Source organism: Talpa europaea (genome assembly GCF_964194135.1).
Source record: "Talpa europaea genome assembly, chromosome: 1".
Classification (NCBI taxonomy): domain Eukaryota; kingdom Metazoa; phylum Chordata; class Mammalia; order Eulipotyphla; family Talpidae; genus Talpa; species Talpa europaea.
In genome coordinates this window covers 107,052,232-107,069,800 of record NC_140073.1, presented here as the reverse complement: position 1 = coordinate 107,069,800, position 17,569 = coordinate 107,052,232, and the positions used below count along the sequence as shown (strand labels likewise).

Genomic DNA, 17,569 nt, shown 5'->3' with positions numbered 1-17,569 from the left:
TGTATTTTGATTTTGTTTTGTCCCACTCTCAGAGAAGCATAGCATAACTTTTAGCTCTCCTTATGGTTTTTAGCAACTCAGTTGTATTCTGGCTATCTTTCAATGTCTTACTGTCTCAATTTCGCCAGACTTTTGAACAAGTTTCTGTACGTTTGTCCATTTGGGGAAAAAAAAAACAAAGAGGAAGTCATGTGTTACCTCCTGGGATGTTGTGGATTTATTTTTAGGGTCGGTAATGTGTTACAGAAGCTTTGAGTACAGGCGGTTCTCTGGTTATGAATGACCTGTCCACATGAGTGCTCACTGCTGCTCTGGCCTCTCTTTTTCTCCCTTCCGCCACCCCCTGTCAGAGTCCCAGCTACGTGCTCCTCCAGGCTGTGTGAGGGCCAGTTCCCAGGAAGCGTTCCCGGGTAGCTTTGGGAGCTCATTCTTAACACACAGAGCAGATTTTCTAAGTTCTGTCAATGGAGTAACAAAAAGGTTAAAGGGCACATGGACAGATTTGTGCAGGGAAACTATTACTTCCATTACACACTTTCTGGAAAGTTAAAATCATGGGAAAGTGCATTTGTGCCTAATCAGGGATGGTTCTTGATTCTTTTAAGAAACACTTAAAACTTGATTGTAGTAATTGCTATACTGAGACTCTGTCTTCATGTTTGTTTCTGCTGCAGGTGTTAATGTTGACTTTGCAAAATGATCCACCCACTTTAGAAACCGGTGTAGAAGATAAGGAAATGATGAAAAAGTACGGCAAGTCCTTTAGAAAATTGCTTTCACTGTGTCTTCAAAAAGATCCTTCCAAAAGGTATGTCCAACTTAGTGGATGAATTAATGATCTGGTTTGAGTCATGCCAAAGCTCTGTTTATGGAGGGGAAAGGCTGTATGAGGACACCTAAAAGGTACTTCCAGTTCAAGGGAACTCCAGCTCTGGCCCCCAGATCTCCAACTTGTTAGTGCAAGACAGATAGCATGAGTCCAAGAGTGAGAGGAGTGAGGAAGAAGGAGGCAGAGGAAAATTGTTAGCGCTAATAAGATTCACTGTGCTTGTTAGGTATGGGCTCTGTCATCAAAGGAAATGAAGTAAAACAGAAATCAAAAGAAATTGGCAGTGGTGCACTGACTCCGAAGCTGCACTGTGTAGGTTGAGCTGACCTCTCAGGATTTGAACATCCTGCTAGCTCCAGTCCCAACCAGGCAGAGCTATTGAATTTTGCATGAGCTTTCTTTTAGTTGCAGAACAAGTTGTTTGTGCTGTTTGAAAGATTATCAGTAAAGAAGCTTAAGAATTTTACCTTAGAGAGATTAATCATATAAACAGAAGCAAATGGTTTGAAATTAACTTTAGTGTTTCCTCTTTGTTCTTGGGTTATTACCCTGCACTGTAGTGTGTCTATTTTCTGAATTTGTTCCTTCCTTCTTAATTTCAGTGACTTTGAAATATCTTGGGTAGTGATAATAGAGCCCAGGGTTCTTTATCATTTAAGGGAGAGTATTAATGGTGTGAGCCACATGTAGGCCTTGCCTGGTGTTGTCCCTTGGAGGACTTAGTTGTATGTAGCACCATCCTAATATGCCTTGAACTGGGAAGTTAATGGTTTTCCTAATCCATCCAAGGGTCCAGGTTGATATTTATATTTTAAAACTTAAAAACTGGTTTTCTCTTCTGAAACTTTCTTTTTCAGGGAAGGATCCTGCTTTTTAAATGATTCCTTTATTCTTAAGTTCTTCATGAAACTTAAGCCTTTTACCTTTACACAGTAACCTATTGTTTGAGTAGGCTGCCTTTCTTGAGGTTAAAAACAATCTCCGTTATTTCATTTTACTCATTCATTGTCTGCTCTCTTCATGCCTTTACATTCTACTGAATTTGCCTTGCATCTTTTTCACATCAATCACCTTTCTCATGGAGCCTGCTCTAAAGACTGCTTGCTCTTAAGCATCTTGAAATTATTTATTGTAGAAAGAATGCTTATTTTGTCACACCTATAGGCTCTTTCTGCTGAGCACCTGAGTGTCCTTTATATTTGATTTATAGGACTTTTTTTCCTCTGAAGTTAAATTAGCCTATCTTTGAGGTCATTTTTTTCACCCTTCTATTGAGTGAAAATGTTCCTAGGTTCTAATTTTGGTCTACAAATATAAGGTGCCATCTCCAAACATAATTTTTTGGCATCACCAAGGAAACAGTATTTGATCTTTCATAGTCCAGTCCAGTGAGAGAAGTATTTGTCTTCCCAGTTAGCACTGGGTATTACCGAAGGCCTTTGATTCCTGAACTAGTTGAGTTCCCACCTAATGGTGTTGCTGTGGAATGTCACACAATTCCAACTCCAGAAAATGATTCTGTAGTGTAGAATTGTTACTGTAATGAATGATAGAACAATTATTTCTCTGGGAGACCTCTAACTGGGTTAAAATAAATTAGATTAAATCATATATTTAGAAAACCATCCTTCTTTTATAAAGACTTGAAAGTCTTTCCAGATTTTATTTATTATATGAGATCAAATATCCGGTACCTACCATTCCTACTCCCCAATAATCTTTGTAAGAAAGAACCATAAGTCATATATTCAAATTCTTACAGTTTACCCCTTAGAATACTCTATCTGAGATTATTGATCTACAAAGTATGAATAGTGTAAGAAGTTCTTGTAGAAATTCTCTTTGTAACAATGTAGTCCCACTACTATGTGGTTGTCCTCTGTAACATAGTGTCAGTGGTGGGTGCGCCAACTTTCCAGGTGCCTCTTTAAATGAAAAGACATGGATACAGGGAAGTTGGGGGAATAAGATTCATGAAATGTGAGAATGGCAAAACACAATATTGATGAATTATTTATTATATGGGATGCATTTTTAAAAATGATATTCATTACTAAATTAATAAGTAATTGCTGCACAATTACTCTGAAAAAAATACTTCCTGCCCTCTGTACCTTTGCTCATATTCTTCCTCTTCCTCTGTCCCCCCTTTCACTTGTCTTTCAACACTTAAAAGGACCCATCCTCTTAAGAGTTAGATACATCTGGGTGAGATTTCTTGCTTTACTTTATCACCATGTGCAGGGCTTAGCTTCCTGTCTGTAAAAGAGGACTCTTATCACCAGCTTGGTAGGATTGCTCTGAGGATGAAGTGAGATGTTGTACTGAAGGCAGAAGTACAGTGCATATACTGTACTATTTGTATATTTGTCTTTTTACCCCCTGACCCAGTAAAGTTGTTGCAACTTACAGTTTTCCTCTAGTATGTTGAAGATGTGTCTCTTGTCCCACTTATCACCCTTTATTCAATTATTGACTTCTACATCCAGTTCCCTCGTGAATTTGTAATTTTTTTAGAAAGGGAGCCTCTGCCACGCCTCTTTATATCTTACGTCGTCCACAAAGTTCAGTCTATATTTACATACTTAGTAGTATTTCTTGAACGAACAACTGGAGATGATTGGAAACTTGCAATTTGGGGATCATTTGGACCCACTGAAAAGAGTTTCAGAAACAAGCCAGATTCAAATGGGTTGAGGGATGAATACAAGATTTTTAATAGTTCATATTGGTTTCTGTTGCTGAGTATAGATTACCTACTTGTAATCTCAAACTGGTTGCCTGGTGAGTTCCTTTCTAGTCATGAGTTTAAAAATATTATAGAGGAACAGTAACCAGGACTCCTATGCAGGGCCCTCTGGCTAGCCGAAGGGGCTGTTTTTTCTTTCACCCGTGAAAACTCATAAAACTTTTCCTAATAAAAGAGAGCTGGGGTGTTGGAATTATTTTCTGTATGAAAGTCTGTATTCTACATTGTTATAGAAAAAAAGTTACTGATAATTGCATAGCAGAAAAATTTTCTATTTCTTGGGGGAAGAAAAGAAAGAACTTTAATCTTCTAGATTGCATGCTTCCTATGGAGGAAACTAAAGAGGAACGAGCATTTTCTTTGAGCAAAAAAAAAAAAGAGTAGAAGTTGGATAGACAAAGCCATTAAAAATGAATAAAACTTGAATATTTCTTTGGGGAAGATGGGTGGGGTGAGATATTCAGTTCTGCCTGAGATCAGTGAGCTGTTAGAAATTATAATGCAAATTATTAGACCTATTTAAACTCTATCATATTCATCCTGAGCCTTTGAAAATTATTTTAAGTCTCAGTGGACTTTCATTCATCCATATGTATTAACAGAATCCTCGAAGAGCTTTTCTTCTGAGAATGTTGGTACTTGCAGACTACAGCATTGTTTATAAGGATTTAAAATTTGAATCATCATTCAAAGCCTGCACCATTATTTGAGTTGCTGGTTGGTGTAGCATTTAAGCAATTCTCATAAAACAATGTGTGTATTTATGTTACATGGTATTGCTTGATAATTGGCAGAGGGTGAATAAGATATGACTGTATTTGCAGAATTCTTTCTCCTATAGTGCTCAGCTAAGGGGCAAGTCGTTTTGAGGCTCTATCTTAATGCTCCGCTGGTGTTTGTAGCATAAAATTAAAACAAGAAACTCACAAAGCTGCAGTCAAATGGGCAGCATGCACCTTAGCTTTTCTTGTACTTTTTATCATTTTCTTCCCTCCCTGATAGTCCTCATTCCTTCCAGTTCCAATTTTCCATACTTTGTTTGGAGATAGTTTGGCACATGTGAAATTCTACTCCAAGGTTATAGACACTTGAGCTAATTTGAGCACAAAAAGGACCTGCTATTTTGTTCTTCTCTGTTTAGAGTAGAAATTGCCAATTATTTGATATAAACATTAAGGCTACAAAAAAGAGAATTGGCTTCTTGAAGCCATTTTGCATTTCTTATGTTGTTGTTTTTCTGTATTTATTGATGAAGCATAGAGTGGAGAACAGAGAAAAGAGTTTTCGCTGCAGCATGCTTTTCCCCTTTATAGTTTTGGTTACCATAGAAACGACCTTGCTGGGAAGAGAAAGTATTTTCCCAGGCCTCTCTCTTAAGTTATGTCTGGCATTTCCCAGCCTTCTCTCTACATTGGTGCTACTCTAGGCCTTGATGTACGATGGAGGAGGTGGGGGGTGCAGAGGAGAAAAGGGAGCATTTTGACTCTTGACCTCACTACCTCTATTGTGCACAGATTTTCCCTCACCCTTTTTGCTATCATTGTATTCATTGTGTCCTTCTGCTCCCCATTTTTTCTGAACGAGACATTAGAACTCTGTGCTAGCTTCAGGAGTTGTGGTTCTGTGTTGAGATGTTTGATAGCGTCACTTTTACCCCATGTTTGATGATAGTATGAAATGTCAAGGTTATTAAAAATGAATACCATGTGGTTCCTGTCCTGGAGGGACTTATAACCTAGTGAGGTGGAGGCAGGGAGAAAAGAAACAGATAGTTACAAAATAGGGGAGTGTGGGTATGAATGAAGCATTGTATGAAGATGTGTATGAAGCATTGAAAAGGGGGCGATGAATTTAACTTACAGGAGCTGGGAGAAGTACCTCTGAAGATGGATGATATTTAAATTGGTTCTTCACTGATGAACAAGGGTGTGCCAATTGGTTACAAAAAGAAAATCCAAGGAAAGAAAAGCAGTGTTTTCTTTGTCTTGAGTAAGCAAGAAATGGATGAAGGCATCATTGTATTTGGAGGGCAGGTTTAAGTTACATGGGCTGAGATGAGAAAGTGGGCTGGCAAAGTCAGGATCTCCCAAGTCTTTAAAATCTGTTAGGATGGATAAGAAATTGGGATGTTCTAGAAGCCAACGCAGGAGTAGTGTGGATGATAGATTGAAATAAGGAGGAGAGAAATGGCAAGGAGACTACTGGGAGGCAATTACAACTGTATCAGCTAGAGACAATGAGGATTTCAGCTCTAACTTTGGATTCCTTCATCATTTTGTGGTTTTCTTCAGTTTCTTTTCACTTTTCAAAACTCAGTCTAGGTTATTTTATATGCCTCTTGGTTCTTTAAATTTGGTTTCATGTTGTGAGGTAGCAAACATGCGTGGTCCATTTTATGAGGGTTCTCTGTTTTCTCAGTAACCCTCTCCTCCCACCCAAATGCAATTTTAAAATGTTTGAATGTTCCCCTTATAGTCTTAGCAGTACACGCTCTTATTTGCTAGTTTCTAAGTTGTTGGAGGTAGTATTTACGTCTGCCGTATTAACTGCCATATGCCTGTCACCTAGATAATGCCTAACAAATAGTAGATGCTTAATAAATATTTATTGAGAGAAGGGAAGGATGCATTTGGAGTAACTGGAGGCCAAAAACATTGTGATGTATATGCTAAAATAATAAACTGAAATCATGTAAAATAGTGGTATCAGTTCTAGTGTTTTGTTAATAAGGTACAACTGCTTGAACTTTAACCAGCTTGCCAAGGGAGATGGCACACAAAATGATCTGTTTATTGTTCAGACCTTTTTTTAACTCAAAGCAATTAGTAATCATTGGCTGTTTATTGTAGGGAATGTGGTGATTCGAGATTCTTTGCCGGGTACCTGTAACCAACATTCCACTTGAAACTCAGGAGAAGGGTGATACAGTTTAAGTAGAAAAGTTCTTTGCACAGAAAGCCAGTTTACAACCCCTTTAGATTTAGACAGTTTGCATACTGAGCCACTTAATGACAGTTCCTAATTCTTTAATTTAAATTTTTTAAAGATTGATTTATTTATGCATACTAGAACTGGGGCACAGGCCAGAGGCATGCGGGGGGCTGTGGGAGGATCCACCAGAGACAGAGTGGGTAACAGAACAGGCAGATTGACTGAAATACACTGCTGAGAGGAGCAATGGGTGAGTCAGAAGAGATCTGTGGCGCCATGTGGGTTGCTCCCTGCCCGGGGATCGAACTTGTGCTGCAGTGGCTGCGGATTGCTTCATAGATTGCGTCTTAACCCCTTATGCCACAAGGGAGGCCCATCCTAATTCTTTTATATGTTCAAGTTTGGTCTGCAGAAGCTTTTTAGTGGAACTTGCTTATTCCAGAGCAGTGGTTTCTAATCTTTTCAAATACAAGGACTCCTTTTAAACTTACATACCCCTCAACATAATACTGCTTATCCATTTGGAAATCACAATATTTAGTATTACTTTCTTTACTTCTTCCCAGTTTTTTTACTAAGAAAAATTTAAAACATACAGAAAAGGTAAAAAAAAAAAAAAGTAGTGTTACTTACTTCTATACCACTACCCAGATTCAACAATTCCAACCTTTTTCATATGTTCTGTATTATTTATCTACATTTTACTTGCTGAACAGATTGAAATAAGTAATAGGCTTAATACCTGGGCTTGCATTCCCTACTAAAAGACATGTTCCTACTTAACCACAATACTTTCCACACCACCAAAGAAAATGGACAGTAATTTCCTAAAATTGTCTAATACCTAGCATATCCCCCATATGTCTAAAAAATCTTCAAATCTCTTTGGTAGTCTCTTCCACTTTATCTACAAATGCAGCAAGCAGGCAAGGGGTCACACTTGACCTTGGTTTGATGATTCTTTAAGTCTGTATTAATCCAGAACAGTTCCCTCACATCTCTCCCTTCCCTTTCTCTGACACTGAGTTTTTGAAGCGATCAGGCCAGTTGCCTTGTTGACTGTCCTATGCTCTCTAAATGTATCTGATTCTTCCTGCATGATCTTTTTTTTTTTTTTCTTTAGAAGGAACTATTGATGAAGGAAACTATTCTTAATGGAAGAATGCCCAGATAGTAAACGGAAGGAGTGCTAGAAGTACGAGTCAGTGTTCTGTCACCTCCTAGGAAATAATTACTTAAGACAAAGATGCTACCACCATTAGAAGAAAGGTTTTTGGCAGCAGGACATTCACCCAATGCCAAATGCTGGATTCAGCCTAGTCAAGCTTTCAAACCTACCTTTCAGTTTATATGGGAAACATGAGAGAGAAACAAGTAAAAAGACACTGAGGGAAAAAACACCCATCCAGTAAAGCTTTGAAATGAAAATGCAGGCTTTTAATCACCATCACATTTCCCTCCCCCAGCAATAGTTGTCCACACACACTTGAGACAAGGTTACTCTGGGCAGACACAGCTTGTCTACCTGATGTGTAGATTCCTTTAGAAACTGCCACTCGTGGGGAGTCATAGAGCACTGGAGACGATAGTTTCCCTGACAGGGTCATATTGCAGCTTTTACGGCTTCCTAATAAATATAGGAATTTAGCTCACAGACATGTCAGTCTGCCACCTTTTAGAAACACTGAATTCACTTAGTGAAGTGTAAGGATGAAGGATGGAAAATTGATCATGCCCCAAATATTTAACCTACAGGAGTTTATGTGTTTTGCAGTAGAGGTGTTTGGAAAGAACTGGAAAATTGGCACTGTTTTGTTTGGTGCCAGTTTATGATTAATTTAGTTTCTGGTCTTACTATTCCTAAAACTGGTCTTCCAGAAATAATCTAGGGTTGCGTTGTTTCATCAAGGCGGTGTATTTATTGAGTGGTCATTGTTTCAACTCTAATTTATTATTGATCTTTCAGGCCCACAGCAGCAGAACTTTTAAAATGCAAATTCTTCCAGAAAGCCAAGGTAACATGCTTAAAAACCCAAGTAAATCTGCTATTTTGAAATCACTATGAATTTCTATGTATTGTATCTGATGTTAAACTGTTGGGAATATTTGTTTTGCAGAACAGAGAATACCTGATTGAGAAGCTGCTTACAAGAACACCAGACATAGCCCAAAGAGCCAAAAAGGTAAGCACGTTAGTCTTCTTGGCCCAGTAGGAGCTGTGCCCCCACCCAGAGAAATGAAATGCATAAAAAAAGAGGAGAAAGATTTCCACACAATCTGGGATATCTTATTTAGAGCTTATCTGCTTAGTGATTTCTCAGATAACTGCATTTTGCCTTTTGGTTATCTCAGCTTCCTGTTATGTGTTTGGGTGTGAAACTCAAATGAGTTCCTTTCTGCAGTTTATCAGCTTTGCTTCAGGAGGCCATAGAGGAGGGGATTGTGAGGAGGTTTAAATATTGGACAGGTAAAAAATATCCTTGACTATCTTTCCTTTGGATTTTACAGATGAGGCGCCACCATTTTTAAGCAGTTTCAAATCTTGTAGAATATAGGTTCTTTCCTCAAACAAGAAGAAAAAAACACGGTCCCTTTTATAGGCTACCTTATGTTAACTGAATTATATTAATGATTACCTGAAAAACTATCCACTTAGGTTTTAGATGTGTAAAATGGTGGTACGTGTGAATATATTCGTTTACGTATTTATTCTGAATTTTATCTGTTTGTAATTACAGATTTTATTATGGTATGAAACCTAATAAATCTAACCTCTGGTTGGGTTAGCTTGGTTTTAAAATTGTATTAAAATTATTTACTCACAGATTTGGAGAGGACGGTCCGTTTTTTCTTTTTACAGTTAATAGTTGTAGGGAAAGCTGATATGAATCTGAGTTATCTGCCCTGTAAATAAATAGGCACTAGAGATTGCATCTCATCATGCCAGGTTTTAAGTAACCCTGAATGTTAATTTCCAGGCATTGACTTTTCTAAAACATTCTATATGAAATACATTTAGTGAATGTATTTCTTCAAGAAGTGACCCACTCTGTACTGTTGTATAGAGCAGGAGTGCCTATCCTAGACTGGGATTCTGTGGAGTGAGCTGTGCTTGGGGTGAGGCCTGGCTGGGGCTGGGGGGTTGTTGTGTGGACTGCAGAGACCCAAGCTGGGCTGGTCTTTTGGTGTCTGTCTGAGGGAAGGGGAGAGCTTGGCAGATGGTCCTTCAGAGCAGCCCACCTCAAGGGCAGTACAGAGAAGCTACAGCTTCCATTTGAGGTAACAGATCCTTGAAGTGCCCTCCCAGAGCTTGAAGCTCCCTACGGAAAGCTAAAGAAGGTGCCTGGAGAGATTCCCTGGGGGTGTTGGAGTCTGGCATGGGGCCTTTTGATCAGATCCCTAAAATGTCAGCCAGAGTTGAAAAAAGTTCTTAGAAAGACATTAACTTATATAGAATGTGTCCCCAAAGGACTTTTTTTTTTTTTTTTTTTGGGTCTCTGCTTTTTTTGGTAAAAGTTTTGTGTGATCTCATCCTGAAGCTGTTCCATGAGAGGGGCTTTTGAAGGCCTGTTCTCTCTCCAGAGAGTTAACTTCACACCTCCAACTTCTTGTTTAAATGGCTGACCAGTGGGGTGTTTCTAAAAGCTTTGCTTTCCCCCCCCAAACCTAATTTTGCTGTGCTGTGTATTTCTTTCTAAGTCACCCAACCTCAGAACACTGGGATTATTATTCTATCTGGAACCTCCTCACCTACGCCCCCCCCCCCTTCCTTATCTATTCACTCTCCAAGTCTTTCCATATTTCTTTCTGCAGCATTGCTTGGGACATTACCCTCCTGCTTTTCACTGGACAGTTGTAGTAGATTTTTGAATGTTCTCCCTCTACTCCTCCTTTCTATTCTTTTGACACTATTGAAAAATTAACTTTCTGATCATGTCATTTAGTTGTTCAAAAATAGTTTCTAAATTAAACAAAAATAACCACAGAGCAAATAAATTAGAAAAAAGATTTTATCAAGTAAAGGTCAAAACTTAGTCTTGAGTTCATTATTGTAACTTCAAGTTTTATATTCTAAATTCCAGCTAATCTCTTGCTATCTAATCCATACTCTCCTGTGAGGCTTCCATAAATTTATGAAAATCAACAATCTCTTCAGGCTGTGACTTTATTTCCTTTCTTTCAAAATATAATTATTACATGTTAGTATGTGATGCCTTGCAAATCCCATTTTGCATGTATCTCAAACCATAAGTGGCTAGAGCTTTGGGAGATGTGATTTTCCAAGCATTTCTTCTGCCAAAGTTGCACTTTGATTTTGGACTTAAACCTCAGGGCCTGTTTTGTTACCCTCCCCTATAAATGGAAAATGGCCACACATCTCAGAGTCACACAGAGGAGCAGAAGGAAGAATATAAATGAGTTCTTTCAACATCTTATGGAAAAGAGAGTTGGCCCATTGTAATATTATCCTGGCTCTTTAACTTCATTGAGTTGACTTTTCCTGTCATGTTTTTTATTTTAAATCACCCTTTGGTTATCAGCCACTCTCCACTCTGGGTCTGTGGATTTTGTGGCAAGTATACTGACCAAAACAGCACTGATTTAGGTGCATATCTTGTTCACAGAAAGTACCTACAAACTTTTGCTGATGGAAAGAGCACATGTGCTGGGTTGTACCAGGGAAAGTCCACTTAAAACTCTTACTTTTACTTATGTGAAGCTCTGCAGTGCTTGCCTTGGGCTGGATCCTGGAATTCTCCTGTGAGTAGGAGAAAATCCTTCCCTCCCAGGAGCTCTCCATATTGGTGACAACTGTATTGCTTCTGATTTGAAACTAATCATGTTATCTAGGCCACAGGGTAGTCAGGTTATTTTAATCGCCATGTGCATTGAAAGTCTTTGCTGGAGGATGTCTTCATGTATTGTAGATTCTTCTAGTGTTTAGGTCACTTTTATGTAAAAGTTGGTACAGGGGAGTGTATAGCCTTATTCATGTTAATTGTTTTGGGGATGATCTGTAGGGACTTCTGCTTCCATTTGCTCAGGGGTCTCCTACTTGATTGTGCTCTAGTCTTCCTGCTGTAGATTTGTTTCTCAGAGCCTACTTGTTGATGTTGGCCCTTTGGATTTTGTCTCCTCAGTTAGCTGTTTTTAAGCTATTTCCAGATAGTCCATCGATATATGAGTGTTTTCATGACAACTGGGCCTGTTGGCAAAACTCTAGAGACTTAGATAAACATGGACACAACCAACCGTGTTGATTTATTTATTTATTTTGAAGATTTATCCATTTATACATACAAGAGCTGGGGTACAAGCCAGAGATGCCGGGGGTGAGAGATGAGGTGGGGGAGGTGAGAGAATTCACCAGAGACAGAGTGGGGAGGAGAACAGGCAGACTGACTGAAACACACTGCTGAGGGGAGCAGCAGGCAAGACAGGAGAGGTCTGCTATGCCATGTGGGTTTCTCTCTGGCTGGCTGGGGGATTGAACTCGTGCTGCAGAGGCTGCAGATTGCTTTATAGTGCGGTGCTTAACCCCCTGCGCCACCAGGGAGGCCCAAAGCAAAGATATTTTTAATACATTTTCTTTACCATGAATAATTCTCATATTTAAGAGAGGGTGGGGGCTGGTATTGTATCTGCTCTCAGGGAGTCCCAGGTGCTCACCAGCACTGTCCTTTGGTGTAAGAGAAGCAGAGACCTATCACATTCATGTTTGGCCGTAACGGAAAACATTGGTCGGAAGCCACAGAATTCCATGAAGTTATGTAGTCTTGTCTTCCTATAAATTTACTCTTCTAATCAGGAAAAAATATTAAAATAACTGAAACAGAAAGGTGTGGTTTCCTTGGTGATATAGTGATATAGATGGTTTTTGTAGTGCAGTGGTTAAGAATGCCTTGATGAGAATGCCTCTTTTTCATGTGACTTCCTAGGGCCTATTTCCTGCAATCCTGTGGGGTTTGACAGTTTGTGTGGTGGCTCTTTGCTGCCTGGATTCACTGGGTAGAGAAGGGCGCATGTCACTCTGTTAAAATTGAACACAATGGAATACTATTCAGCAATCAAAAAAGATAAATTATTGCCATTTGCAGCAACATGGATGGAGCTAAAAGAAGTTATGCTCAGTGAAATAAGTCAGAAGAAAAAAAAAAAAACACCAGATGGTTCACTTATAGGAGGAATATAGGGGAGCTAAATAAGGCATCGGGAAAAAAATAGTAACAATAAAAAACACAACGCAACAAAACAAAAAAAAATTGAATGCAATGCTTAGGACAGAGCCCATCTTCTGTAGGAGCATCTAAGCATCAGAGTTGGCTGATGCCTGAGCTTTAAGTTGGCAAAATGAACCTTGAGTCACCACATTCACACTTATATGCACACATTTTCTGTGGCTAAAACTCATCGGTGGCAGGTTGGGGGCTCAGGGTTAGGAGCTACACAGATGTCTAAATGGCAAGCGCTCAGCCAGTAAGCATATTGGTTAGAGGAGGTATGAGGTGAGGAATGTTTTGTTTGTTTGTTTTTATTGTGGTTGTCTGTTTAAATGGGAAGAAGACTCGTTGGAGAAGTTCTGTTTGAATTTTCTCAATTGTGAATTTGACAAGTTAGAAATTGTTAGTCATTATCAGGAGGTGGGCAGTGATATTGTATCACTGCTACATTTGGTGTGGCCACTGCACATTGGGAAGACTGGAACGGTATGAGTTCTGGCCTTTCTTACATCAGGCTGTATGATTGGTTAAGGACCCAAATCTGTTCCCAGTTGATCTTCCTATGTACTCAGAAATCAATGGGTAGGACTATTATAGCTCACATTTATTTTATACTTGATGTGTTAATGTGTCCTGTTTTCATTTTTTATTTTGAAATAACTTTCAATGTAAAAAAGTTGCCCAAAAAATAGTGCAAAGAATTTCTGTGTATAATTTCTGTTTTTTGAATCATTTCAGGGTAGGTGATGGTGCTCTTTATATTTAAAGATAAAGGTGTAACCTGGGGGTTTCTTTATTGCAAAAGCAGTTCTTGATAGGAGGGCTACATTATCATCATATTCAGTATATTAAATATTAAAATATAGACTGAATGTACTTCTTGTACTGGCTCCTTGGTCTGTTTTTAGAAAACCTGGCTTTCTTGTATGATTGTATATTTACAGGTTATTAATGATAGCATTTTCCTATGATTTATGGACAATCTTATGCAATCTTATGGACAAGAAGCACATTGCTAGTGTGTGATGTTCAGAGTTAGGTAGGAAGTGGGAAGGGTGCAGCTCCAGCCTCTCTCTCTAGCAACAGCTGGACCAGTGACCTTCACCAGGTGAGCGGCCTAAACTCTCTGGCCTAATCTGTCCAATAGAGCCAAGGACATTTAAGTTGAGTTGCCGGGAGGATGGGCGATGAGCTGCATGGTATGTCTGGTGCTCTTTTTGACACCATGCTCAGTCAACTGTGGCTGCTATGACTCTCATGTAAATAAGAGCATGATTGCCCTGTTTCCAGAAGATGAGCATTTTAGAAGGATATAGTGAAATAGGATGTGAGAAAAGCATCCTGGTAGTGAGGTGGGTGGGGGTGGGGGGTGTTGTTCTCTATTGCTGTTGCTTGGGTGGGATAGTGAAGAAGCCTGGGGAAGCCTATAAAAAGAAGGAACAGGATTGCAATTGTTATTTCATTGCTGCTGCCATTGATCTGTCTTCATGTATTCTTTTCTGCCCCATCAAGGCGCTGCAGTGGCCACGAGCCAGGGCTTTCCCTCACTGCAGCAAACCCTCTCTGCTATGAGAAGTGCAGGGTGTGTGTTTGTGGAGACCTAAGAATAGTAAGAATTAAATACACACATAGCTGATACTCTTTTACAACTTTTAGATCCCTTTCCTATATGCTTTATTTATTCTGACCAGCTGTGCTGGAAGATAGGCAGGGCAGGTGTTAGTATACTTCAGGGATGAAAGTATGAATGCTGAAATGACTTGCCTAAAGTCACATGGCTAATAAAAGGCAATCTTGTTTCTGATTCCATGTTCTTTCCACTAAATCAATCCTCAGAAGGAAGAAGGGAGAGGATAGGAAGGAGATGTAGATGGAGAAGGTAAACAGAGGTACATGGCATAAGTAGCAGAGGGGGGTACATTTGTCCTTCCTGGAACATTTTGTCTGCCATTTAACACACATAGGGGCTGTCCACACCTTTCGTGGTGACTATGAGATGCTAAAGTGTCAGTGTAGGAATGTGGGGAGTTTATCAGAGTTCTGGCAGATGTGGGGAAGAGTAGGGTATAAAAGGGCTTTGGAGATTTTGAAGGGAAGAGATGGAAGGTGAGAGTTTGGTAGCATCAATAGCTTTTAAAACCCATCAGAAACTCAGTCTCACTTATAAAATGGGAAAAGTAGTAATAGCTGCTTTTGAGGACTAAATTAGGTCACGTATAGGATGTATATAGCACAGTAGTTGGCTCAAAATAATAAAGGCACAAGTTATTATCACAAATACAGTACATTTTATTTAATAATCACATAAATTACATTATTGGTTTTGTTATTATAATGGGATTTTATTGTTTTTGTAACATATTTTATTAGTGCTGCTGCTCTTCCCATTTCTGCTGGTGCTCTCATAACTGCTACCATTGTAACCACCACTTTGAGGTATAGGCACTGAGGTATGGACGGATGAAGGGCCCTGTCCAGGCAGAGGGGTGCAAACACATGGACATAAAATGTATCCTACAGGGGTGGGAAAGGTCTGGAGCTGTGAGATAGGGGATGTAGGGAGAGAAGACAAAAGAAAACTCATACTTACTGTGCACCTTCAAGTACAATGCTAGATAGCTGGCTCCTGCCGATCTCATTTACTTCACACCCTTATAACATACAGTGAAATCCTGAGTAACCCAACTGAGGGTTAGATATATTAAATTAATAAGACTGATTTTAAAACAGCTATAAATATTTTGAAGTATGACCAGAAAATAGCAGCCAGAACCATAAATATCTCCTGATCAGGAGTCTTCCATTTGCAGACCTGAAATTTGAGACCTAGGGAGATGGTCTTGACCAAGGTCATGTCCTCATGTCCTCTAGTGGCAGTCTGAAGCCAGTTTTCCAGTTTGCTGTCATTTAGTGCCTTCTTTTAGTTGACAAAGGAAGAAAATAACTCTGCACTTGTGAAAAGTTGTGCTTTCAAGAATCTTATTTTTAATTTATAAGCTATTGAAGGGTATATGCTATCAACAAAACTGGAGTGATTTCAACTGCTTGACCTATGCAGTTTAGCTTTTGTTCCAAGTCTTCCCAGTAGAGGGCAACAGTGAGTTTAGTTCGGTGCTGTTTTAGAATGTGAACTGAGCAAAAGAATTTTGCTTTGTGGAAGGATTCAGATTTGGAACAGAAGGATTGAAGGTATGTTAGGTTTGTCCGAAGATCTTAGGAAGGATTTTTTTTTTACTGGGCTGGGGGTTGAAGGGTAATGGTAAAGTACTTTAAATTGTTACTCCTTTCATTTTAAATTATATATTTCAATTATCAAATCAAAATAAACACGTTTTTATTTTACATAATTCATGTGAAAAAACAAAAATCTCAAGTTTGAAGACAGGATTTTATGAAGAAATTAATAGTTATGGGTGATGGCAGGCCATTTTCAGAAAGTTCTTTGCTTTTTGTAGTTCTCCTGAGAGCTGAGTAAATAAAAAGGAGGCAGTGTATGAGGTCTATGAAAGAGAAGTGAACTGACTTCTATCATGACATATGTAATGAATTTAATATAAAATTCTCCTAATGATTCAGGCGGGCCTGAAGATACCACAAAGCCTGCTCTCATATTGCTTTGTTTTTGTTTTCCTCATAACCTTATGTATTGGTAGCATATCTTATGAGGGACTCAAACATACTCAAAGCAAGAGGACTCCGCTGGTTGAGAATGTTATTTTTTCATGTTGTAGAGCTGAGAGAACGGTTGGCCAGTTATGTTCAAGTTATTGGTTTAACTGGGACAGATATTCCCAGATTATAATGTAATTGATGTTTTCATTAATTTTTAATTGTTTTTTTAAAAAAAGCATTGCCTTCAGTCAGTTTAGCTCATTTGGTTGGAAAAGTGCTTTTGGTCACTAGGGGGTGCTATCAGAATAGTTCATTTATTTTAAGAGTTTGTAGTCAGAATCGCTTACTAGTGTATAAAAACCCTAGCCCTCATAGGTTTCTTCCTTTTGCACTTTGCCTGTTGTAAGCAACTTGACTGGTGTTTGTGCTGGGGGTGAATTAGCAGAAAGAACAAGATTTTTCTCCATAAATTACTTTCAATTCAGTTGGTGAACTGAGTTAAAAAATGCATTTATTCTTGGTAAATGCCCTCTTTCTGGTGGCATTTGACTTGGAAATGAAACGATCCGCTCTAGAAATTGTGATTTGCCAATCCTGGCAGCCCCATGTAAGGGGAATGTCTATATTTTTAGATTGAGGTAGCTTTTAAAGATGCCGTTTGCTTACGAGAACTTTAAATCTTCACAGATCATAGGGATCCACTTTTGCACATTTAAAAATAATAAAATACTTTCTCAAAAATTCTGTTTGCATTATTTTCATTTGTAGAGAACTGATTGTTTTCTTACTGGAAATGAATAGGCAAAATCAATGACCTTAGTTAACATCCATTTAGGTTTTTGAGATCTGAGTGTTTACGTGCATTATGTACCTCCTTTTTGCTTTTGGGAAGTTTGCTAACTTTCCCCAGAGCACATTTCCGGGAACATGGTGTGCACGTGTGCACGTGCGGAGAGCCGGCGGAGTGTCTGCGCATGTGCACTGCTCACGGCGCGCACTGATGACGACAAGGTACCAACTGCCACGAGGCAGTTTGCGTCCACTCACCTTCCCACCTCACTCCAGTACTAGCCATACCAGCTCTTTAAAGTAGACAAGCCGCAAGAGTGGAAAGGACTTTGGCGAACGTTGCAGAAAAACTAGTAAGATAACAGAAAAGTTTTTAATCTTGTTGATACTCGAATATGACTGCTCCTGCTCCCTGGCTTGACGTCTTCAGTGGCTTCT

General features: G+C 39.1%; 1 protein-coding gene across 1 annotated transcript in view; it reads left to right on the top strand.

The window, feature by feature from the left end:
* The window catches only part of STK39 (serine/threonine kinase 39), a gene marked incomplete at both ends in the record, with an annotated part of 274,858 nt that overhangs the window by 100,989 nt on the left and 156,300 nt on the right, over positions 1–17,569 (top strand). Inside the window, 3 exon segments of the mRNA XM_084231279.1 lie at positions 675–808; positions 8,476–8,524; positions 8,627–8,692. Coding sequence (XP_084087405.1) covers positions 675–808; positions 8,476–8,524; positions 8,627–8,692 — 249 coding nt within the window.